Source organism: Acomys russatus, chromosome 22 (genome assembly GCF_903995435.1).
Source record: "Acomys russatus chromosome 22, mAcoRus1.1, whole genome shotgun sequence".
NCBI lineage: Eukaryota > Metazoa > Chordata > Mammalia > Rodentia > Muridae > Acomys > Acomys russatus.
The window spans coordinates 54,259,261-54,283,611 of record NC_067158.1 but is presented as its reverse complement, the minus strand read 5'-3'; the positions used below and the strand labels follow the sequence as shown (position 1 = coordinate 54,283,611).

General features: G+C 47.8%; 1 protein-coding gene across 2 annotated transcripts in view; it reads left to right on the top strand.

Annotated features, from left to right (window-relative positions):
* Rbm47 (RNA binding motif protein 47) overlaps window positions 1–23,026 on the top strand; it is a 32,985-nt gene extending 9,959 nt beyond the window's left edge. The window contains exons 1-5 of one of the 2 annotated variants that reach the window (XM_051164814.1): window positions 11,737–11,853; window positions 13,806–14,965; window positions 15,699–15,905; window positions 17,869–18,071; window positions 22,631–23,026. In XM_051164814.1, coding sequence (XP_051020771.1) covers window positions 13,837–14,965; window positions 15,699–15,905; window positions 17,869–18,071; window positions 22,631–22,864 — 1,773 coding nt within the window. In that variant the 5' untranslated portion in view covers window positions 11,737–11,853; window positions 13,806–13,836 and the 3' untranslated portion in view covers window positions 22,865–23,026. Of the gene's footprint in view, window positions 1–11,736; window positions 11,854–13,805; window positions 14,966–15,698; window positions 15,906–17,868; window positions 18,072–22,630 lie in introns of those variants that run through there. The other variant, XM_051164813.1, reaches the window with a different exon arrangement.
* The last annotated feature ends 1,325 nt before the right edge of the window (window positions 23,027–24,351 follow it).

The window sequence follows — 24,351 nt, the reverse complement described above, 5'->3', positions numbered from 1 at the left end:
GAGACAGGGTTTCTCTGTGTCACCTTGACTATCCTGGACTTGCTATGTAGACCAGGCTGGCCTCGAACTCACAGCGATCCACCTGCCTCTACCTCCCAAGTGCTGGGATTAAAGGTGTGCACCACCACCACCCAGCTCTTCTGTCCCTTTTTTAATCTCCGGCATTTCAGACAGTTTAGATAATTCTAACATGTTGCAAATGCTCATCTTTGCTGATGATGTTCCTTCTGCTCTTTCCTCTTTCTTGCTAGACTGAACATAAAGCCTGTGCAGTTGTCACCATTGCATGGCCAAGCACTGAACACAGCCTAGTCTACAGCAAGTGCCCAGTTAGCGAGTGAGGGAGTGGGTGTGTAAATACTGTTTTCACATCTGCCTCACTAGTCCTTGCCTTTGGAGTACAGAGGTCAACCTTAGTACCAATGATCTGACTGTGTTCCAAGACCACATTTTTAGTCAATGTTCATAGTATACCTTAAAAATGTGTGACTCTTGGTTTACATTCAGAATTTTAGACACACCAAGATGGGAAAGACGTTTTCTTAAAAAGTGCCAAATATAAATAGCCAAAACACCAAGAATGTAACATTTATATAATTCCTGGTTGTTTCATGGTTCTTCTTGCTATAGGTAAGTTCATTGTATATATGTGTAATAATATCAATGTATATGTAAAAAATAAAGATATTTTTTAAAAAGGAAAAAATAAAATAAGATATAACTTTCTTACAGTAAAAAAAAAAAAAGTATGACTCTTAAGTGAGGCTTATTATGTTATTACAGAAGTCAGTAGTAAAAGTTGAAAGTGACCCAAGTCTCGAAAACCTGATGTCAGTGGCTCTTGTATGTGCTGGAAGCAGAAGTTCTCAGTTTAAATGAGACACCATGGTGTTAGCGGGGCAGGTCTCATTTGCAGCCTGTCCGTCAGCCTGTGGTGGCAGGTTAGTCAGACCACAAAATGTGATTGTGGTATATGATGGCAATTGTTGCACTTGAAACATAAAACTGATAGCATTTCAGCCACATTATTCAGTAAATAGTCTGGTACCACAGACACTGGCTGACCTGTCCCCTTGAACAACACTGCACATGGCTCAGGCTTAGCATCCTGGAAACAGGAACCAGGTTAAGGGTGGAGCGGTTGGCCTGGTTGGGTGGTATGTGCCTATTATAGAGGCAGGAATGTAAGTGAGTTCTAGGCCAGCTTGGACCACAAACCCCTTTAGTCTCAAGGGGAACTGGGGGGTGAGGAAGAGTTCAAAAGAAAGAATAAAAGGCACCAGGCTTACATTGAGGGTGGACAGGATGGAATAACAACTTCTTCTGTTTACATGGGTACAGCCTCAGCTGCTCCAGCAGATCCCTTTCTCCGTTCTCCACAAAGAGACACACTGTGTGTTCCCTACTCCGCACGCTGTCTGAAGACACTTCTGGTTGTCATAACACTGTAGCGGCTCGTGTTTGTGCATCTAGTGGGTAGAGGGCAGGAATTTTTTTCCCCTAAACTTTCTACCATGCCAAGGGCACCCCCTCATGACAGCCGAAATGTTGACAGAGCTACAGAAGGTTCAGAATCCTTCATTAAATGATACCTCATGCCGGGCGTGGTAGTGCATGCCTTTAATCCCAGCACTGTGAGTTCAAGGCCAGCCTGGTCTACAAAGCGAGTCTAGGACAGCCAAGGCTACATAAAGAAACCCTGTCTCGGGGGGGGGGGGGGGAGGAAACACCTCAGGTCCTTGTGCCGCTCAGGGTCTTGGTACTGTGTAAAATGAGATCATGTGTGTGGGGGAAAGGTCCTCCAAAATGCAAAACACGCCGTCTCTTCAAGCTATACCATTTGACAGAGGCTGCGGCAGCTTCCTTCCCACTTCTGGCATCTGCCTGCCCATCAGACCTTGTGTTCTTCTTGCCAGATCTCTCAATGGCTCACGTCAGTAGAGCCAAAATAAGGAGGGAAATGCTAAATCCCTCCAACTATTTCCTGTGACTGGAGCACATTAGCTCTGGAGGCACATGTGTGCTGCACTTGGTTGTTGGGTTTGTTTGATTTTTAGCATCACCCAATGAAGTTGTTAAGAATGACTGTTGGGGGCTAGAGAGATGGCTCAGAGGGTAAGGACACTGACTGCTCCTCCAGAGGTCCTGAGTTCAATTCCCAGCAACCACATGGTGGCTCACAACCATCTAGAATGTGATCTGATACACTCTTCCCATCTGCAGGTAGGCACGCAGGCAGAACACTGTATACATAATAATAAATAGATATTAAAAAAAATAAATGTTAGGTGTGTGCTGCTCAGAAAGGGAGCGAGGTAATAGATTCCTAGCATGTAGTCATGCGTTGTCAAACCCTGGAGCAGATAACCCCTCTGCTTCGCCTACTCTCTGGCAAGTAGCCTCATCCGTCTTGGGACATACAGCTGGTGTCCCTGGGAACCCACAGCAAAATGTCTTCTGTTCAGGATTGTGTTGATAGAAGTGCCTGGGAAAACCGAGCCTCTTGGCTTTGCTTCTGTTTATCAAACACAGCCAACCATTGAATGATGCCCTTTGCCATAACAGAATCTGTTACCAGCATCAACACAGCTGAACCCTCACGAACTTTTCCTCAGTCGGGGGCCCAGCTAAAGGTATAGGCCAGAATGTCATGGTCCCCTGTGTCTTCATCCTTTTAGGACTCTGCTTACAGCAAGGAGATTCACAAAAAGAAGTTGGTTTTTTTGTTTGTTTGTTTGTTTTAATGTGCCCAGAGGGCAATTAGTGGAAGGGGGGGGCAGTTGCAGGATGAGAATGAGCCCCGTTCCCCCCAGCTCCCCCACCCCCACCCCGTGCCCCCTTACTGTTTAGGTCTGTGGGTAAGTTCCTAGTTCTGTGACCTGGTTTTGAGTGGGACTCCTTTGACCCTTTCAGTCTTAGGGCTGACAGACATGCCTTGATGCCAGAACCAAGAGTGGGAGAGGCCCCTCCCTCATGTTTACTTGAGTGGGTGGTGGCAGTGCCTTGGCACTGGACGAAAAGCTAAATGCCGCATGCTAGAGACCCAGTGCAGCCGCTAAGCTCACTTTCCTGGTTTCCTCCTCACTTCTCGTGAGCTCGCTCTTCACACAGAGTTTTTCTGTAAGCCATGAGGTCATTCGCAACTTCAGTGACAAAGCTCTCCCTAACATTTGAATTCTGGTCTTAAAGTAACTCCCCTCCCATGCACACCTTTTTTTCTTTTCTCTTCTTCCTTTCCAACTCCATACCCTAACCCTCAGCACTCCTTCTCTGTCATGTAAATTGACTTAGAACTCTGAGCAGTTCTCCTTCCTCAGACTCCTGAGTGCTGGGTTTATAGGCATGATCCACTTAATCCACTTAAGTGATACTCTTTAAAACAACAATAGCAGCTGCTAACCTTTCTAGTGTGTGAGTCAGTTGTCTTCAAATGTCACTAAAACCTCTCAGGTAGCTGCTGTCTAAACCACCTGAGTGCTGAGTGTGGGAATGCAAGTCAAAATTCATGGGACAGAGCGTGCGCTCTCTCTCTCTCTCTCTCTCTCTCTCTCTCTCTCTCTCTCTCTCTCTCTCTCTCTCTCTCTCTCTCACACACACACACACACACACACACACACACACAGAGCACCATATACACACACTTCACAGAGCTATGAACCAAAATTAACTGGCAATCCACGTAATTCTAGAATAAAGTCATACTAGCTTTTGGTCACAGATAAAGACTGGGTTTTTGGTTTGGTTTGGTTTTTCGAGACAGGGTTTCTCTATCCTGGATTCTGTCCTTGGCTGTCCTGGATTCACTTTGTAGACCAGGATGGCTTTGAACTCACAGTAATCTGTCTCCCGAGTGCTGGGATTACAGACGTGCCCACCATACCCAGCTCAAAGACTGGTTTTTAAGCACTGGAAATAGTTCTAAATATATTGGCAACCTTTGCTGGACCAGTTAAAAGCTAAAGTCTGGATGAAAGATACTCTGAACCAGACTAAAAACAGAATTTGTGTCTGAGGATCTGTGCTGTGAGTCTAGCTTGTAAGTGCAAATGTGACCCAGAACAAAAGTTCTCCCAGAGTCCAGAGTGGCAACAGCTTATTTTTGAATGTTTCATGCAGTTGCATATGCCAAGCCGTACAAATGAGTTCCTTCAAATAAATACCCTGCCATGCTCACTTGACTAGCAACCAGCAAGGAGGAGCTACGTGTTTTCATCCTGCTCCAAGGGACCGTGTGTTGGGAGGGTTCTGCCTCTCCAGGAATCTGGCATCCACCAGGATGCTTGGAGCATTTGCATCCAGTGTGGCGAGTCTTTTCTAGTTCTTTCTGGAACACCCTCTGCAAAGTGCTCTAGCCCAGGGTTAGATGAGGAACAAATTCACACTTGGATGCCCGAGCCACATAACCGGGGGAGAATGACACAGCTGGCAAGCTTACCTGTAGTGAATGGCATCCGGGAAGCAGTCTCCACCAGAACTCACAGGCTCAGCTTCTCACATTGACTGGTTTAAAGCTGCCTTTTGCTTGCTTTCCTGTAAACACAAGAATCTTCTAGAGGGCCAGGATTCTTGCCTTAAGTTCAAGTTCAATTTTCTCATGGCGACATTCCTCAGTTCCTGACTTTGAGGCTCTGACCTAGGAGCCCTACGCCTACCATTTTACTTAATGCTTGCCCTCAGAGGACAATCATTTGGAGCAGCTGGGGCCGGTGTGAACTCTGAGCCAGGCTGACACAGTTTCTGATGATCCTACTTAATTGCACTGTGCCTTTAGCCTTAAGGTAGGGACCCTAATACTATCCCCTGCAGACGTGAGGACTGGAGCGAGGTGGGAGACATCCAGATACGCGGGGCGCAGCGGGGCACAGCACCGCCTGCTTCATAACCGGCTTTCGAGATGATGACTGTAAAAGCGCTTACAGGGTATCCCCTGCCGTTCGCTGCCAGAGGGGTCAAGGTCGACCTTGTTCTGAAACCTGAGTTGCTCTGCCTGGTCGGCTGAAAAATTGTCTCCTGCCATGTAAGTGAACTTGAGAAAGTCTGTGCTATTTACCTAGATAGACGTTTGGTTTACTTGTAGCCTAGGATCAACCCTGTCCACACCTCTGCCTTACTCAGGGTTTTTGTCATTGTTCAGGATTTGGCATTCGTCTCACACACTGCCCTGCACGGTGAGCTGTCGTGTGTCCCTGCCCTTGCCTTTCTAAAGAGAGTATTCTAGGTTATTTGTGTTGTTTTGCTTTAAGACAGGCTCGTCTAGAAGGCGTGATCCTCTTCCTTACCCTCCTGGGTGCTGAGGTTGTAGGTGTGGGCTGCCACACCCACTCCAAGGCTAATTTTTAATCCCTTTCTTTTTTCCTTGAGATAGTTTCTCCTTGCTGCACTCGCTGGCTGTCCTGGAACTCACAGAGGTCGGCCTGCCTCTGCCTCCCAAATGCCGAGGCTAGAGGAGGGCTCCGCCACTGCCCGGCTAATCTCTCCTCTTCATGGTGCTAGGAAGTGAATTCCAGGCCTTGCACCAGCTGGGCTCCTGCTCCACCACTGGAATACTTTCCTTAGATTTCTGTCTTGTTTTCCCAGGATAAAGGCTAGCTGGGAACTTGACACGTTGCTGGGCATGAGCTTCCACTGCCAGTCCTTCTGCTTCCGCTTCCCTAACGCTGGGATGGCAGGCTTGTGATGTCACACTGGCCTTCAAGGCTAGTTTTCTATTTATTTATTTGTTTGCTTATTTATGTGAGAGTGTGTGTGTGTGTGGGGTGTGTTTCTGTGTGTGTCTGCTGAGAGTGAGGGTGTGTGTGTGTGTATGTCTGAGTGTCTATATGTCTGTGTGTGTTTGTGTGAGTGAGTTTATGTGTGTCTGAATATCTGTGTGTGTTTATGTGAGTATATGTGTGTCTGAGTATCTGTGTGTGTGTTTGTGTGTATGTTTCTATGAGTGAGTATACATGTGTCTGAGTGTGTGTCTGTGTGTCTGAGTGTCTGTATTTGTGTGAGTGTGTGTGTCTGTGTCTGAGTATCAGTGCATGTGTTTGTGTGTGTCTGTGTATGGTTTTGTTTGTTTGTTTGGGTTTTGTTTATTTGTTTGTTTTCCGAGACAGGCTTTCTCTGTGTAGACTTGGCTGTCCTGGACTCCCTTTGTAGACCAGGCTGGCATCTGTATATGTCTTCATGTGTGTGTTTGGGTGAGTGAGTGTATATACACATACAAGTGAGCACACCAGAAGCAGGTGTGGGCTTCCTTGGAGCTGAAGTTACAAATGTTCACAGGGCACGCAGCCTGTGTGTTTGTCTGGGTCAGAGCTCCCGCTCATGTGACTGGGCAACAGGCACATTCCACCACTGGGCCATCTCTGCAGCTCCCCTGGACTAATTTTTTTCTTTCTTCCCCTCCCTTCATGAAGGCTATTTATTTTTCCTTTTTAAAATATTATTTAATTAAAATATAATTATACCAATTTTCCTCTTTCTTTTTCTCCTTTTAATCTCTCCCATGTACCCTGCCCTCCTTGTTTTCCCTCAAACTCATGACCTAATTTTGAAAAGCAAAATTTTGAAGTGGCTGGCTGTTGTTGACCTTGAGGACTGTACCCTTGCTAGAAACAAATGGTTAAGAATTAAAGCTTGACCCTTGTAAAGCAGTTCCTGGTCAGTAAGCAGGAGGGCAGAGTACCTTAGACTTCAGCTTCCTTGTGTCTCAGCACAATTCACCTAGCTGGGATGTGGGAGCCTCATGGACAAGGACAACCTGCAGCTGGCACAGGACACGCCGGTAGGGGTTACTCAAAATATGTTGGAGTGGGTGGGTAGGTAGGTGGATGCATAGGTGGATGGGTGGGTGGGTGAGTGGGTGGGTGGGTGGGTGGGTGGATGGGTGGGTGGATGGGTCCGTAGATGAACAATAAAAACCTCCTTTATCTTTTAAACTATCATTCACACATGAGTGTTGGAAGCCGAGCTATCCCACCGCCTTTCACCAGATAACTCTTCTTCCGGATTTTATAAATACTACCACTGCAGCGCAGGCTAAGATGGGAGACCGAGGGGTGGGAGCGGGGGGGACGGAACTATGGAAATATATTACATGTGTGTGTGAAACTATCAGGGAGTGATGATGCATGCCTGAAAGACCAGCACTTAGGAGCCTGAGCGAGGTGATTGCCATGATTTGGAGGCTAACCTGAGACAGGCCAAGCTGTTCAGAGAAAAGAGAAACCGAAAGGCTGCATACTAAATGAGTTGTGGCTAGGGAGAGGGTGCAAAGTGCTTACTCTGGACGCTTGAGGGCCTGGTTTGGATACCAGCACCCACCTCAGCAGCTGGGCCCAGCAAAGCACTGGCCACGGCCTCACATCAGCAGCTGGGCCCAGCAAAGCACTGGCCACGGCCTCACATCAGCAGCTGGGCCCAGCAAAGCACTGGCCACGGCCTCACATCAGCAGCTGCGCACAGCAAAGCACTGGCCACGGCCTCACATCAGCAGCTGGGCCCAGCAAAGCACTGGCCACGGCCTCACATCAGCAGCTGGGCCCAGCAAAGCACTGGCCACGGCCTCACATCAGCAGCTGCGCACAGCAAAGCACTGGCCACGGCCTCACATCAGCAGCTGGGCCCAGCAAAGCACTGGCCACGGCCTCACATCAGCAGCTGGGCACAGCAAAGCACTGGCCACGGCCTCACATCAGCAGCTGGGCCCAGCAAAGCACTGGCCACGGCCTCACATCAGCAGCTGGGCCCAGCAAAGCACTGGCCACGGCCTCACATCAGCAGCTGGGCACAGCAATGCACTGGCCACAGCCTCAATGGTAGAGGGTGGGATTTGGTGGGCAGAGAATGGTAGATCCCTGCCACTTAGTAGCCAGCCTGCCTAGCCAAACCAGCAAGCTCCAGGTTCAGTAAGCAATCCTGCCTCAAAAACTATGGTGCCAAACAATGGGAGGAAGGACACCCAACATTGAACCTCCGGCTTCTACACCCACCCATACACATGCACACAAGCATGCACATGCAGAAAGCCAATACGTTAGAATTCCTGCAAGGGTCCTGAAATTAAGCCGCCGTTAATCAACCTGGGAAACAGGAGAGAAGGAAAGTGAATAGACTTAGGGAGCCGCGCCTACATTACTCAGCTTTGCTAAGCTGCCACACTCTGACCGTTCCATATACATATACAGTAATGGGCTCTGTACACCAAAACCAGGGACCAGGTTAGAGAGAGAGCACCGTAGGCTGTGTGGGCCATACTGCCTGCATTCCAACTACTCGGCTCTGCAGCGCTCCACGACAGCCATCAGCAGTACTTTCTCCCCACCCCCACCCCACATTAAGGACATGGTTTTATGAATAAGACCTTATCCTAAACAAATGGCTGACCATATTTGGTCCATGGCTGGAATTCGCTGAGCCCCATCTAAAGCAGGAAGAGTCGTCCCAAGTCCAATCTGCTATAGGGTTGGAGAGAAGCGAAATGTTAGCCCCGTAGTGGCCTTTTTTGAGGCATTAAAAGTAAATGATTACCTTTTATTATGTCTAAACTTTTGGCCTCACAATTTACAGATCAGTATTTTGTATACCTTATTTAGCTGTGGCTGATAAGAGAATGGAGAGTGTAGACTATAAGATTTTCATAAATGTGCTGAACTGACCCAGCATCTCACGTCATCTGCCTGTCTGTTGTTTTCAATGCTGAGGATCAAACCCAAGACCTTGTGCGTTATAGGCAAGTATGACATTTTCAAAGGTCTGACATTTGGGAGGCTGGAGAGATGGCTTAGTGGGTAAGAGGGCTTACTGCTCTTGTAGAGGATCCAAGTTCGGTTCACAGCACCCCCATCAATGTAGAGGATCCAGGTTCAGTTCACAGCAGCCCCATCAGTGTAGAGGATCCAGGTTCAGTTCACAGCACCCCCATCAGACTTCTCACAACGTCCTGTTACTCAAGTTTCAGAGGATCTGATGCCCTGGTCTGCTCTCCACAGGCACCCACATGCACATACACACAGACACATACATACGTACACACATAAATAGAAAATACAATAAACACATTTTTAAAGGCATGTCATTGTTTAAGGGCCTCTATCAAAATCCCAGTTTTATTTTATTTTTCCCTTTCTTTTTGCCTCTCTGAAACAGCTCAAGTTTTAAAGGGTGTATGTGTGCGCGCACTAAGGTGTAAGTTCTATTCCTGTGACTGTCTATCAGTGACATGCTTTCCCTGTTTTAACACACAGAATCTCCCTTGGTGGTACCTATGTTTATGTATGTATTTGGCGTCCTCCATTGCAAGTCACTGGTTTTGAACAGTCTCCTAAGCTACACATGGTCATCTTCCATTTGGAAGGAGAGAGGTTCTCACACTCAAGTCTGGCATTGAGGTTAGAGGAGCCAGTGTGTCATTCCTAGTGACTCTGAGAAAGCCCTTACGACGAGGAGCTGTGGCCAAGCTAACTTGCAAGCACTGGAGCAAGATCAATAAATAGAAGGAAGCCTTATCCAAAGATACTTTTGTTGTTGTTTTTGGTTTGGTTTGGTTTGTTTTGGTTTTGGTTTTTCAAGACAGGGTCTCTCTGTGTAGCCTTGGCTATCCTGGACTCGCTTTGTAGACCACAGCGATCCACCTGCCTCTGCCTCCCAAGTGCTGGGATTAAAGGCGTGCACCACCATGCCCAGATCATTTTAAATTTTTTTATTACATTTATTTGTATAGCTAGGGAAGCTGGGCATGTGTGTGTGGAAATCAAAGAACAACTTGCAGGGTTTGTCTTCTCCACCATATGGGTCCCAAGGTCAGGCTTGGTGGCAAGTGCCTTTACTAACTGAACTGTCTCACCCGTCCCCCAAAGATTTTTTTTTTCTAACTGAGAAAAATCTGTCTTTAAAATCACTGTAAAACTCAAACAATTGGCATGAGTTGTCACCACAATTTGAATCAAAGATTATATTGCATTTCTTGAGCTATTGCAGTGTTCGAGGCATAGGTCAAAGCTTCTTGTTCAAGCTGGGCATGGTAGTGCATAGCTAGCTATATGTAATCTCAGCTCTGGGAAGGCTAAGGCAGGGGGAACGTGAGTTCAAAGCCAGCCTGGACTCATGTGGGAGCATCTATGTCTGTTACTTTTTTTGTTCCTGTGATAAGATAACATTACCAACACAACTTGTTTTTAAAAGGTTTATTTGGCTAATGGTTCCAGAGGGTTAGAATTCAAGATGGCCAGAACAGTGTAGCAGCCAGCAGCAGCCCAGCAGGCTGGAACAGCCAACTGAGAGCTCACATCTGGAGCCACAAGCACTAAGCAAAGAGGCTGCAAGTAGGGCAAGGCCTTCTGCTCTCTAACTGACACACTTCCTCCAGCACGGCCGCACCTCCCAAACTGCCCCAAACACACCACCAACTGGGGACCAAGACTATGAGGACAGTTCTCACTCAAACCACCAAAGCATCTTGTACTTATTAGCTCATTTGTTGTGCTAAAATTGATACTATTATTAGGATTCCCATTTACAGGAAGGGAAACTGATTCATATAATGGCTGAAATACCATGAAATATGAGATATAATATGAAATATGCACCACACTACAGATAGGATATTGAGGTTTATTATATGAGCATGGGGAGAAAAAAAGGGAGAGGCAGAGAGAGAGGGGGAGGGAGAAATAGAAACAATAAAAAGAGAGAGAGGTAAGAAAATGGAGAAGGGGGCAGGAGAGATGGCTCGGAGGTTAAGAGCACTGTCTGATCTTCCCAAGGTCCTGAGTTCAATTCTCAGCAACCACATGGTGGCTCACAACCATCTATCATGTGATCTGATGTCCTCTTCAGGTGTGCAGGTGTGCATAAAGACCACTGCATAAATAATTAATAAATCTTAAAAAAGAATAAAAGGAAAGGAAAATGGAGGACGGAGAGCAACAGAGAAGAAGAGAAGAGGGAAGGGCGAGGGGGTGTGCCCTTTTACCCTGGGCAGAGCCACGCCCAGTGGCAAGTAGGCAATGATATCACTTAACGGTGTTTAAGTGCCCTCCTCCTAATCCTGCAATCAGGAAGGGTTGGTTAGGACCTGGACAGTCATGCGGCCTGGCTACAGGGCCTGCCTCTAACTAAACGCCCAACTGCTCTTGCAAATGAGCCAGAAGAACGTGCTGGCACTGTGTGGCAGATCCACGTCTCCGTCTTGTGTGTCGGTGTGAAGTTGAAGGTTCTTTCACTCTTTTTGAGACAGGCTTTCGCTCTGTGAGTTGACTCAAAACCCACAGCCCTCTTGCCTCTGCCTTGTGAGCCCTGGAACTACGGGTGTGTAACACTGTACCTAGCTCTTCTTTTTCTTTCTCTCCTGTTTGTGGTACTGGGTGTTGAACCCAGGGCCTCACATGCTCGCTAGGCAAGCACTGTCCAATGGCCAGTACATCCTCAGACACCTTAATACTTAATAGTTCTTGACTTTTTCCTGAATTATCTCGTGCACAATTTTAAGAGTAAATTGTGGTGTGCTCCTGCTTCTAGTTAAATGATGGAACCTTGGCCGTTGTTGAAGTGGCATTTTACAAAGAGTGAGAATGTGTCGGGGTGTTTCTAAAACATGGAGCCACAGAAAGGAAGAAGCCACACCTGAGACAGTAGCCCACAAAATAGAAAAAAAAAAGGTGAAGAAAGCTTTATTTATGATGGCAATCGTTGGATGGACACTTAGTCGTCGGTCTTGTTTCTTTCTTGTTGGTATTTTATTTTATGTGTAGAGATGTTTTGCCTGCGTGTATGAATGTTTGCACCACATAACCATCTAGTGCCTGCAGAGGCCAAAAGCAGGTTTCAGATCTCCTGGAGCTGGAATCACAGACAGTTGTGAGCTACCACGTGAGTACTGACAATCAAATCTGAATCCTCTAGGAGAGCAGCTTCCAACTGCTAAGCCATCTCTCCAACCCACTTCCTGATTTTCTGTAGATTTCGTTTATCCAATAATGAGATGGATTTCGTCTTTTAAAAATTCATTCAGATGCTGGCCTGTGGCAGCGCACGCCTTTAAAATCCCAGCTCTCAGGAGGCAGAGCCTGGCAGATCTCTGAGTTTGAGGCCAGCCTGGTCCACAGAGTGAGACCAGGACAGCCAAGGCTGCTACACAGAAAAATCCTGTTTGGGGGGGGGGGGTGAGGGAGAGAAGAAGAAGGAGGAGGAGGGGGAGGGGAAGAAGGAAGGAAGAAAAGAAAGAAAAGAAAAGAAGTTATTCAGGGGCTGGAGAGATGACTCGCGGATTAAGAGCACTGTTTGCTCTTGCCAGAGGTCCAGAGTTGAATTCCCAGCAACCACATGGTAGCTCACAACCATCTATAATGAGATCTGGTGCCCTCTTCTGGTGGGCAAGCATACATGCAGGCAGAGCACTATATATAATAAATAAATCTTATTTTTTAAAAAAAAGGTTATTCAGAACTTTGCATTATACAAGCATTACTTGTACACACACACACACACACACACACACACACACACACACACACACACACACACACACACACACACACACACACACACACACACACACACACACACACACACACACACACCTAACCTGCTAGAGAGTTTTTCTGTGTGGCCCTGGCTGTTCTGGAACTCTCTTTGTAGACCATGTTGGCCTCAAACTCACAGAGATCTGTCTGCCTCTGCCTCCTGAGTGCTGGGATTAGAGGAGTGTGCCACCATGCCTGGCCTGTTCGCAACTTTTAATGGAATCGTTATGCTATGCTCTCTAAATAAACCACTGCCACCCATGGCTACTTAATTTAAATCAGAGTTTTAATTAATTAATTATTATTATTATTTTTTTTTTTTTTTTTTTGCCCCCTATTTAAGCTCTATTAGTCTCAGATGGCTAACAACATCTGTCCTTTCATCTCCCCTGAAATTGTATCAAGCCAGGTGTGGTGACTGGCACCTATATTCCCAGAACTTGGCAGGGGTGGGGTGGTGGGAGGGAAGGGGTAGGGTGAGGCAGGAGTTTGTCCTGAGTTCAAGGCCACACTAAGCTACTTACCAAGTCCTGGCCTTTAACCAACAAAATAAACAAAGGGTTGGGCTGTTGGTGGCTTCTATCTGTAGTCCCAGCACTCAGCAGGCTGGGCTCGAGCAACTGCCGTGGACCCCAGCCACAGAATGAGTTCCAGGTCATTTTAGGGCGAGTGAGTGAGAGCCTGCCTAAATTAGTAAATGTTGCTTTGCACAGCACAGTTCTGAAGAAAACCGAGGTTCCTGTAAGAACTAGGGCAATTTGCACAAGTTCTGAGTCTCTCTCCCCACAAGTAAGCTGAGATTAGTGTCGGTGAGTGTGCTCAAAGGCCGAGAAGGTAAACTAAGAACACAGGTGCTATTTCTTTGAACCCTATGGTGCCTTTTCCCCTAGAGAACTTGCTTCACAGCCTCCCGAATTAACCTGTCTGTTCATGGACTGAGTCCAAATCTGTGAAAGGTTCACAAGATTTTGCCTGGATAAATTGTAAAAAATCTGACTAGCCGCCACTAGGACAACTCCGCAGCAGCTGAGACATCCCATTTCCTGTTGAAAACTTAAGCACGGCAGCTCAAAATCCACCTTGTAGGAAAACGCCTCTTTGAAGTCTGCTCTAACAATCACACTGCTCTGGGTCTGGAGGCGTAGCTCAGTGGTAGACCACTTGCCTAGCATGTACCCCACGACCTGCCTGTTCACACACATGCATCACCACTGAGTGTGATCAGAAACAAAGTAGGCGAGGTCAGGACGAAGTCCCCGCAGGGCTCCCCACCTCACACTCCTCCTTTCTCTTTTGCAGGTTTCCACCAGCTGTGCATGCCTCTGACATTATGACCGCAGAAGATTCCACCACAGCCATGAACAGCGATCCAACAGTGGGGTCCTCCGCCAAGGTGCCAGAGGGCGTGGCGGGCGCGCCCAACGAGGCTGCGCTCTTGGCGCTGATGGAGCGCACGGGCTACAGCATGGTGCAGGAGAACGGGCAGCGCAAGTACGGTGGACCCCCGCCCGGCTGGGAGGGCCCGCACCCCCAGCGCGGCTGTGAGGTCTTCGTGGGCAAGATCCCGCGCGACGTGTATGAAGACGAGCTGGTGCCTGTGTTCGAGACCGTAGGCCGCATCTACGAGCTACGCCTCATGATGGACTTCGATGGCAAGAACCGAGGCTATGCCTTCGTCATGTACTGCCACAAGCACGAGGCCAAGCGAGCTGTTCGTGAGCTCAACAACTACGAGATCCGCCCGGGCCGCCTGCTGGGGGTGTGCTGCAGCGTGGACAACTGCCGCCTCTTCATTGGCGGCATCCCCAAGATGAAGAAGCGCGGAGAGATCCTGGAGGAGATCGCCAAGGTCACCGAGGGCGTACTCAATGTGATCGTGTACGCCAGTGCGGCGGACAAGATGAAAAACCGAGGCTTCGCCTTCGTGGAGTATGAGAGCCATCGTGCTGCGGCAATGGCACGTCGCAAGCTCATGCCGGGTCGTATCCAACTGTGGGGCCACCAGATCGCTGTGGACTGGGCCGAGCCCGAGATCGATGTGGACGAGGATGTAATGCAGACAGTGAAAATACTCTACGTGCGCAACCTCATGATCGAGACCACGGAGGAGACCATCAAGAGGAGCTTCGGCCAGTTCAACCCGGGATGCGTGGAAAGGGTAAAGAAGATCCGTGACTACGCCTTCGTGCACTTCACTAGCCGCGAGGACGCCGTGCACGCCATGAACAACCTCAATGGCACGGAGTTGGAGGGCTCCTGCCTGGAGGTCACGCTGGCCAAGCCTGTGGACAAAGAGCAGTACTCGCGCTACCAGAAGGCAGCCAAGGGCGGTGGTGGCTCGACTGAGGTGGCAGCGCAGCAACCCAGCTATGTGTACTCCTGTGATCCCTACACGTTGACTTATTATGGCTACCCCTACAACGCGCTCATCGGGCCCAACAGGGACTACTTCGTAAAAAGTTAGTGGAGACTCTTCTCTTGAGGGGCCCCTGGGTGTCCAGACCCTAGGCAGGGACGTCAGATAAAGCAAGGCTGCAGCTTGCTAGGCTCTTCCTAGCAAGGTTGAGTCTCTGAGTGCTGACTCAAAGTCACTGTTGCAGTACTGAGAGAGACACTCCTTTGGGTGCGCAGTCACATCATTGGGACCATTTGTCCCTTGCAAGGGCCTAACCCATGCTGGTTCCGGTCTGCCTATCCCTTGGAGGTTGTGTTAAAATCTGATTCTGAGCCCTAACATGGCGGTGGCTGGCCCTGCAATCCCAGCATTCGAAAGGGTGGGGCAAGAGGATTCCTAGTTTGAGGTCAGCCTGGCTTACCGCTTCTGAAGTTAAGTCTTAAGGTGTTGGTTGGCCCAGCCATGGTTCCTTATAGTCACTGAGACTATAAAACCAAGCATGACGATAGAAAACATAGCATAGGTTCAAAGGCCACAGCCCTGTTCCCTGGGTCTGAATTAATATCCTCTGCTTTTTTTTTCTTAAGCACTGAAAGGGATGGATATATATCCCTTAACAGATCAAAATTTTTTAAACCCTAAAACTGAAGTTGCAATTACAATCCTTGGAGCTCACCTCACAGCGAGCAGGCAGATTAGAATGACAAATTAGACCAAAATGGCTTGTCAGAAGCATCCCTGTGGTCCGTCACTGTTGCTGGCTCACCCTTCGTTGTGTTGTTGTTGTTGTTATTAAGCAGGCAGCGTAAGAGGCCGAGGGCGAGGCGCGGCTGGAAACAGAACCCCAGGGCCCAGGGGTTCCTACCTCGGAGGATACTCTGCTGGCCGTGGCATATATAGCCGATACCACGAAGGCAAAGGAAAACAGCAGGAAAAAGGATACGAACTTGTGCCGAATTTGGAAATCTCTGCTGTCAATCCAGTTGCCATTAAACCTGGCACAGGTCAGTGAAAACAGAGCAAACGCATCATTTGGTCCAAAACCTCAACCCTCTCTTTGAAGTGAATCCTAGTCTTCATGGCTCTTAAATCTGTCCTACACACAGGTTCTCTCCCCTGCTGCTAAAAGACACCTCCCAGCCCCCCCACCCCTGTACCACCTTCTTAGGGGGGACATATCTTCACCCCCGCCCCTGCACTACCTTCTTAGGGAACATCTCCCCACCCCCCACCCCTGTACCACCTTCTTAGAGGACATCTCCTCACCCCCCCCCACCCCTACACCACCTTCTTAGGGGACATCTCCTTACCCTCCACCCCTGCCTCCCCTTCTTAGGGGACGTCTCCTCACCCCCACCCCTGCACCCCCTTCTTAGGGGACGTCTCCTCACCCCCACCCCTGCACCACCTTCTTAGAGGACGTCTCCTCACCCCCACCCCTGCACCACCTTCTTAGGGGATGTCTTCCCACCTCCACCCCTGCACCACCTTCTTATGGGATCAAACTAATTCTGGCCACGCTCACCTTAGAATGTCAGGGAGTTTTTCAGACATGTGTCACCACCAGTCTTCTGGCCATTTCTCTGTCTGTGACCAGGTAAGGCAGGGTCAGGAGTGGGGGTGAGGCAAAGATGAGACAAGAATGAAGTTCCCTGGTTCTTCCGTCATCCAGAATGTCTTTCCCTTGTGAAGGTAGGTAAGCCCTCCATCACAGAGCTGCGTGCCAGCTGTGCGGCAGCGGAGGGGCCTGGGTATTGCCAGTTTTGAGAAAAAGTGGAAACTTCTTTTCCAGAGCAAACAGTGTCAGTTTTCCTGTGGTTATCTGAGAGGTGAGGCTTCTACAACAGGGTCCTGTGTTTGGTGAGTTTGGCAGACTCACTCTCTGCAGCTTCTCCACACGCTAACCTCCGAAGCCATGGAGAAAGTCCTGTAGCTAGCTGGAATGGTTCTCTCTCAGGCCTTGGCCTCCCTGAGGGTAGGAAAGGGAACTTTTGACGGTCACCTGCTCTTCTGCTTCTTGCACCCTTCTTCCCCTAGATAAGAGGCAAGGAGTTGGCACATGGGGATTTGGAACATAGGTTTAAAGCGCTGAAGGAATTCAGTGCCGTCTTCACTTTAGGTGAGTGGCCAAGCCACTGTTTATGTTATGGCCATCCTGTCTCTTTGCCTTTGATCATAGCCATCTTAGTAGAAGAAACGTGCTTATAGCTGCAGAGAAAACATACATGAAAGGACTCTGAGTGTGTACATTCTGTGTTCTGCCTATCCTTTCAGCACACACAGCATGCACACACACACACACACAGCATGCACACACACACACACACACACACACACACACACACACCATGCACACACACACACACACACACAAGCTCCCAAACCGGGTCCAGCATCTCTTCTTTTGATCTCTTGATATTGCACACTGGTGTTCGGTAACTCTATCTGTTTGAATCTCTGCTTGAGGCCGTTCCTTTGGACTCTACTCACAGAAATTATTTGAGTTGGCAGGTTCTAGTGAAAGCCCAGTCACACCCTGCTTCACTGCTATAAGTGGATGTTAGCACGTCGGAGGCTTTTCCGTTTTCCACTCAGTCCTGCTCCACCCCCACCCCTCCGGTTGCATCAGTAATGCTACCAAGAAGTACAAAGGTGGGGAGGGTGTACGCACGTCTCCAAGCTGTCAGAACGACACCTTAGCTCAGCCTGCTTCTTAAGGCCTTGTAAGCATGCGAAGGGCTTTGTCTGTGGCGAGTAATGAAAGTGAGGATCAGGAGAGTTCACACTCACACTTGTTGGGAAATGTCAGTGCAGAAACCTCACTCAGAATGCTCCTCTGTGGAGGAGCTCTGTCCCGGTGTGGTGCCAACCCAGCCGAGCAGAGCCCTGTGAATGTGCAGAGCTACGTGACTACTAACCTGGGATTCTGCCAGTGATGCACCTGTCTTGTCCCCGCTTCTTTCGCAGTGGCCATCCCTGCCATCGGTGCCCAGTACTCCATGTTCCAGGCAGCCCCAGCCCCTAAAATAATTGAAGATGGCAAGATCCACACGATGGAACACATGATCAGCCCCATTGCCGTACAGCCTGACCCTGCCGCTGCCGCCGCCGCCGCTGCCGCCGCCGCCGCCGCTGTCATTCCTACTGTATCTACACCGCCACCTTTCCAGGTAGAGTTCTTGCCCAGTGGCCAGTAATTTACGTATGGAGCCCCTCAGAGTTCTTGCTGTGGCTACTGTCATCTCTGCGTGGAGCCTCTCTCAATCATAGCCTCCTTTAGTATTCAGCACTGAGAATATACTCCGTAGGATGATATTTAAAAATACGAGGGTTTTTAAATTTGATTTTTCCCAGGGTAAGGGATCAAACCTAGGGTGTTATACATGTCAGGCAAGTGTCTCCCCGCCCCCAACACACACACTGCAGTGCCCTCCTAGCTCTTAAAAAATATTTAATGTGAAATAGCAAGAAAAAAATGTTTAGCTCTATGAAGATTTTTAAAAGTTTATTATTGTTAAAAGTACATATATATCTATATGGGACTAGTATGGCTCAGCAGGTAAAGACGCTTGCTTCCAAACCTCATGACCTGAGTTCAATCCCCAGGACCCACACGGTGGGAGAGAGCCAACTCGGACCTCCCTCCATCCGTGCACTGTGACACACAGCTAACCTCTGACCCCGTGTGCACACACATATACACGCCCAAAAGGGGCTGTGTGGGCATGTAATTCATAGGAAAGATTTTTAAAAATGGACGAGTGGGCATGTAATTCATTTTTTAAAATGGAGGAGATATAGAAAATCTTCCTCTCCTCCATCCGTGACTCACACTATGATTGCCCTCTCTTTCCACATTGATCCTACCGTGTTTGCCCTTCCACCCTCCCACCTACCTAGAGAGCCTCTCCTGTGCCTCTCATTAATACCTTATTCTGAGGCGTATGTCTGCCGGTGTCTCCTTTCTTGGAAGGCTGCCCTCCAGACCTAAGCACCCTCCTTGTGTAGCCCGTGGCGGGGCATCTGTTGAGCAGGGAGGAAAAAATAATCTTAAAACTATTTCTCTCTGAGTGAGTGAGTGATAAGTACAAATGCCCCAGGCCTCTCAACCCATTGGACAAGAATTAACAGGATGTGCATTTTGAAAAGCAGAAGTTCCTGTCTGTGCTAGAGTCCTGAAGGTTGCATGTTATTTGAGCTGGGCTGTCCTGTTGTGTACAAGTGTCTCGGTGATTTTCCAATGGCCAGGCATACGATTTGTCATAGCTAGTCACTTGCCCTTTCCTACTCTAAACTAAGTCTTGAGTGCTTCACTTAGAAGGGGTTAAACCAATTGGGATTATTCATGCACCAGCATGTTACTATGTGATTTTTTTTTTTTTTTTTTAAGTTCAATTTAGGGCCTTCTTTTTTGTTATCTTTTGGTTTTGAGATAAGGTCTAGGTATGTAGTCCAAACACAACCCACAACTCAAAACCTCTTAAAAATAATTTTTAAAAACATCACACTCTGTATAATATTCAATTTTAGAAGGTTGGAGAGATGGCTCAACAGTTTGGAGTATGTAATGCTCTTTCAGAGGACCCAGGTTTAGTTCTTCAGTTCCCAGAACCCACAACTGCCTGCAACTCCAGCTCCAGGTTGGGACAGGGTGTCACTTATAGCCTTGGATGGCCTGAAATTCCCAAGAATCTTCCTGCCTTTACCTCCTGAATGCTGGATTAAACACATGTGCTACCACCAGATGGCCTTGACTAAAGATTTGATGACTTGATAAAATCATACAAATAAGGCTGTAAGAACAGTGCCTGAAAGACCATGTGTGTCATCATCACTGTAGTAGCATTTTTTTTTTCAGTAATTTTTTTATTTGCTCATTTTTACGTCCCAGTTGCTACCCCACTCCCTCTTATCCTCCCCGTCCCACCCGCCCATCCCCTTTCCCCCAGACCCCCTTCCCCTCTTCTTACCCCCACCCCCAGGGACCAACCCACCCTGGCACATCAAGTTGCATCAGGACTAAACACCTCCTCTTTCACTGAAGCAGGACAAGGCAACCCTGCTAGGGAAACAGGATCCAGAGAGAGCCAGCAGAGTTCAAGTCAGAGATGGCCCCCTGCTCCAATTGTTAGCGCACCCACTTAAGGACCAAGCAGCCCATCAGTTGCATACGTGTAGGGGGCCTAGGACCAGCCCATGCATGCTCTTTGGTTGGTGATTCAGTCTCTATGATTCCCCATGGGCCCAGGTTAGTTGGCTGTGTAGATCTTCTTGTGTTGTCCTTGGCCCCTCCAGCTCCCTCAGTCCTTCCCCTAACTCTTGCACCTAAAATGTTTGGCTGTGGGTCTCTGCATCTGTTTCCATTATCTGCTGGGTGGAGCCTCTCGGATGACAGTTACGCTAGGCTCCTGTCTGTAGGGGTAGCAGAGCATCATTAACAGTGTCAGGGGTTAGCTCTCTCCCATGGGGTGGGTCTCAAGTTGAGCCAGTCAATGGTTGGCCGTTCCCTCAATCTCTGTTCCATCTTTTATCCCTGCATATCTTGTAGGCAGGACAAATTTTGGATCAGAGCTTTGGTGGGTGTGCCTCTTCCCCCACCGGAAGGCCTGCCTGGCTACAGGATATGGCCACTTCAGTCTCAGTATCCCCGATGCTAGGAGTCTCCACTAGTGTCCCCCATATCTTCCAAGGATCCTCCTCCATCCCAGGTCTCCAGCTTGTCCCCGAGATATCTCAACACCACTTTCGCCTCTCACTCCCAGCCCTCTCACACCCCCCATCCCTGCTCTCCCCACACCTGATCCCCCCCATCCCCCTCTCCACCTGCTCTCTCAACTAGTTCCCTCTCTCCCTCCACTTCCAATGTCTTTTATTTCCTCTTCTTAGTAGGATTCAGACATCCTCCCTTGAGCCTCCTTGTTACTTAGCTTCTCTGGGTCTGTGTATTGCAGCATGGTTATCCTGTACTACATGGCTAATATCCACTTAGGAGTGAGTTTATATACCATGCTTGTCTTTCTGGGTCTGGGTTACCTCACTCAGGATGACCTTTCCTAGTTCCATCCATTTGCCTGCAAATGTCATGATGCTCTAGTTTTCAATAGCTGAGTAGTATTCCATTGTATAAATGTACCACAGTTTCTTTATCCATTCTTCAGTTGAGGGACATCTGGGTTGTTTCCAGTTTCTGGCTATTACATATAAAGTGGCTGTGAACATAGTTGAGCAAATGTCCCTGTGGTTTGGTGAAGCATATTTTGGGTATATGCCCAGGAGTGGTAAAGCTGGGTCTTGAGGTAGAACTATTCCCAATTTCTTTTTCTTTCTTTCTTTCTTTTTTTTTTTTTTTTTTTTTTTTTTTTTTTGAGACAGAGTTTCTCTGTGTAGCCTTGGCTGTCCTGGACTCACTCTGTAGACTAGGCTGGCCTCAAACTCACAGTGATCCACCTGTCTCTGCCTCCCGAGTGCTGAGATTAAAGGGGCCGTGCACCACCACGATGCCCAGCTTCCCAATTTTCTGAGAAACTGCCATAGTTATTTTTATTACGTTAGAAAAAAGGTTCTTAAGTTGGAAGTCATTTTGAACATAGTTTTTGTGAGTCTGATTTCTAGGTTTTGTGATAGACATAACTGAATCTTTTACTAGAATCTGAGAGTCCCAGTGTTTGGGAAGTAGAGGCGTGAAGATGAAGGCTTGAGAATTATCATTGAGATGTAGTTCATTGGTGGCCAGACTGTCCCAAAACAATGGGAAAAAATATCTAGGAGGCAGCCATACCTGGGAACACAGGCCTGTAATTCTAGTTACTTGGGAGGCCAAAGCAGGGGCGTGGGAAGTTCAAGGCTTGTATGGCAGAGAGCGATATTATCTCTGTTTGATGATGGTGGGGATGGTGGTGATGATGATGATGATGATGATGGTGGTGGTGGTGGTGGTGATGATGATGGTGGTGGTGATGATGGTGGTGGTGATGATTATGGTGATGGTGATGGTGGTGATGGTGATGATGATGGTGGTGATGGTGATGATTATGGTGATGGTGATGATGGTGGTGGTGATGGTGATGATGATGGTGGTGATGGTGATGATGATGATGGTGGTGATGATAATGCAGCACAGGAGCTGCAGGTCATTTGTCAATTATGTCTGAGGTGTCCTAGGTTCAAATCCTCAACACTGAAAGGGGAAAACAATCTTGCTTTTCAAATGTAAATTTTCATTTCATATATCCCCGTTTACATAGTCTGAAGACAGTAGAGTAAGGTGCAGAGAAGACACCACCGTTCTGTAAAACATAAGGCACATCGAATACTTTATTCACGGTGTGTTGTTTTATTTTTACCCCAAATCCAGAACTAAATCCATGGTTCTTAGAGAATCACAATCCTGCCCTTAGCCTTCCCACCCCCCACCATTTGGAAACTTGGTGCACTGCGCTTTCAGACAGAAAAGCAGACACATTCCAGGACATATTAGACTTAGTGTTCTCAGGACAGGTTCCCAGCTCCCTCACTATCCGTCTCCGCATCAAGCATTCAAGAGTGAAGTGGGTTTTTTTGGTTTTGTTTGTTTGTTTTTCTCTGTCTAACCTCTTCCTCCTGCAGCGACTGTCTCTCAGCTTTCCGCCTCCTCCTTACCTAGACCTCTCCTCCCTCCCGGCTGTGGGCTGCACATTACTCCATAGATGAGGAACCTGTTCGCTTAGGAAGGGCTTTGTTTGTCTCGCAGGGCCGTCCGATAACTCCTGTGTACACCGTGGCACCAAACGTTCAGCGAATCCCTGCCGCTGGCATCTACGGGGCCAGCTACGTCCCCTTTGCTGCTCCGGCCACCGCCACGATCGCCACACTACAGAAGAACGCTGCTGCGGCCGCCGTGTACGGGGGCTACGCCGGCTACATACCTCAGGCCTTCCCCGCCGCCCTCCAGGTGCCCATCCATGACGTCTACCAGACTTACTGAGACCAGGGACCGAGGCAAGCCACCAAACACCGCTGAAGGAACACTTTATTATTTATGAAGAAAGAACGTGTCAGATCGGCACACCTGCAAAGTCTGCAAGTGAAGAATGTTATCAAATATATCACATTGAGATATTTTATATCTATGAAGTTTTCACCAGTTTTTGGTTTAAAAAAAAAAAAAGACTTTTCGACTTAGCAGGCCCATGTTCATACATTTCTAAGAGACTTGCGATGCCTCACGCCTTAATACCATCTTTTAAAATTTGTACAGAGGTTTGGTTTTGTTTTTTTAAGGATATATTTTCAGTATGAAGGTTATTTTCTTAACTTCTGCACTCCAGAGTTTTCTATTTTGTAGGACCTTTCAGAATATATCAGCTATATTTAAAAAAAAAAAAAAAAAAAAAAGCACACCCGAGCATCTAAGGAACTATTGTGAAAACTATATTCACTATTTAAAGACACAAACTGTAGTGCTTTGAAATTGCTACATAAAACATTATTTTATTTTCAAGGTGATGCTGGAAAGTGCAATTTAAAAACGAGTAAAAAATTCTCTGCTGTATTTCCACTGGCATTAAGGGTTGACGATATTGCTGTGTATTCTCATCATGTTTCTGGGTGGGTTTTTTGGGGGGGCAGGAGGTGGTTTGGTTGGCGGGTTTTTGTTGCTGTTGTGGTTTTGTTTTGTTTTGTTCTTAGGCCAAAATGGAATTCCTCACACCCAAAGTCCGAACACTGGGCTGCCGTCACAAGCACTCATTAGTTTGGGCTCGCTCTCTAAAGTCTTTAGTGTTAACTATGCACACCCCCACCCCTCCCCTATCGACACTGAAGTTCGGCATATCTTTTTTTTAAAAAATGGATAATTCTGATAGAGAAGACAACTGATGCCTTTTATACTACTTCCTGGGATTGTTTTGGGGTCTTTTTTACTTTACTTTATATTGCTTTTTTCGGGGAGGCATTGCCTTCTCTCTCTGTTTTCAGTAGCAGAGTACGCACAGGACAAGGTTTTAACATGTTTGTCTGAAGCGTCTTTGCATGGCTATTTAATTGTTCAGTATGAAACTTTTAACTTTCTAATGCTTTGGTTTTTAAAGTCTTGAGTTTTTGGAGACCAAGAATGTATGTGATTATAGACAAGAGCTTCAAGACTTGTCCGCAGGGAGTTAAGGCGCGTCTAGCTGCCGTCTGTTCCCCACAGAACGCCTGCTGTCGTCAGGGATGCTGGGAGCTCTGTGTTTGTGGAACATGGCTTCCCTCCACTGCGCTGCATTTGGTAGGTGAACGTGGGGCGCACACGGCAGTAGGAGTGAAGGGGGAGTTTGTAAATAACTTCTGGCGCTCGCTTGTAGTCCTTTTGTGTTGCCAAAGTTCACGACCTGTAGTGTAAATGCGAGACGTTGCGGTTTTATTTCAATGTTATTAAAAGTGTGTGTGTGTTTCTTTTTTAGGAAGTAAATACACAGATGCAGTGTTTTG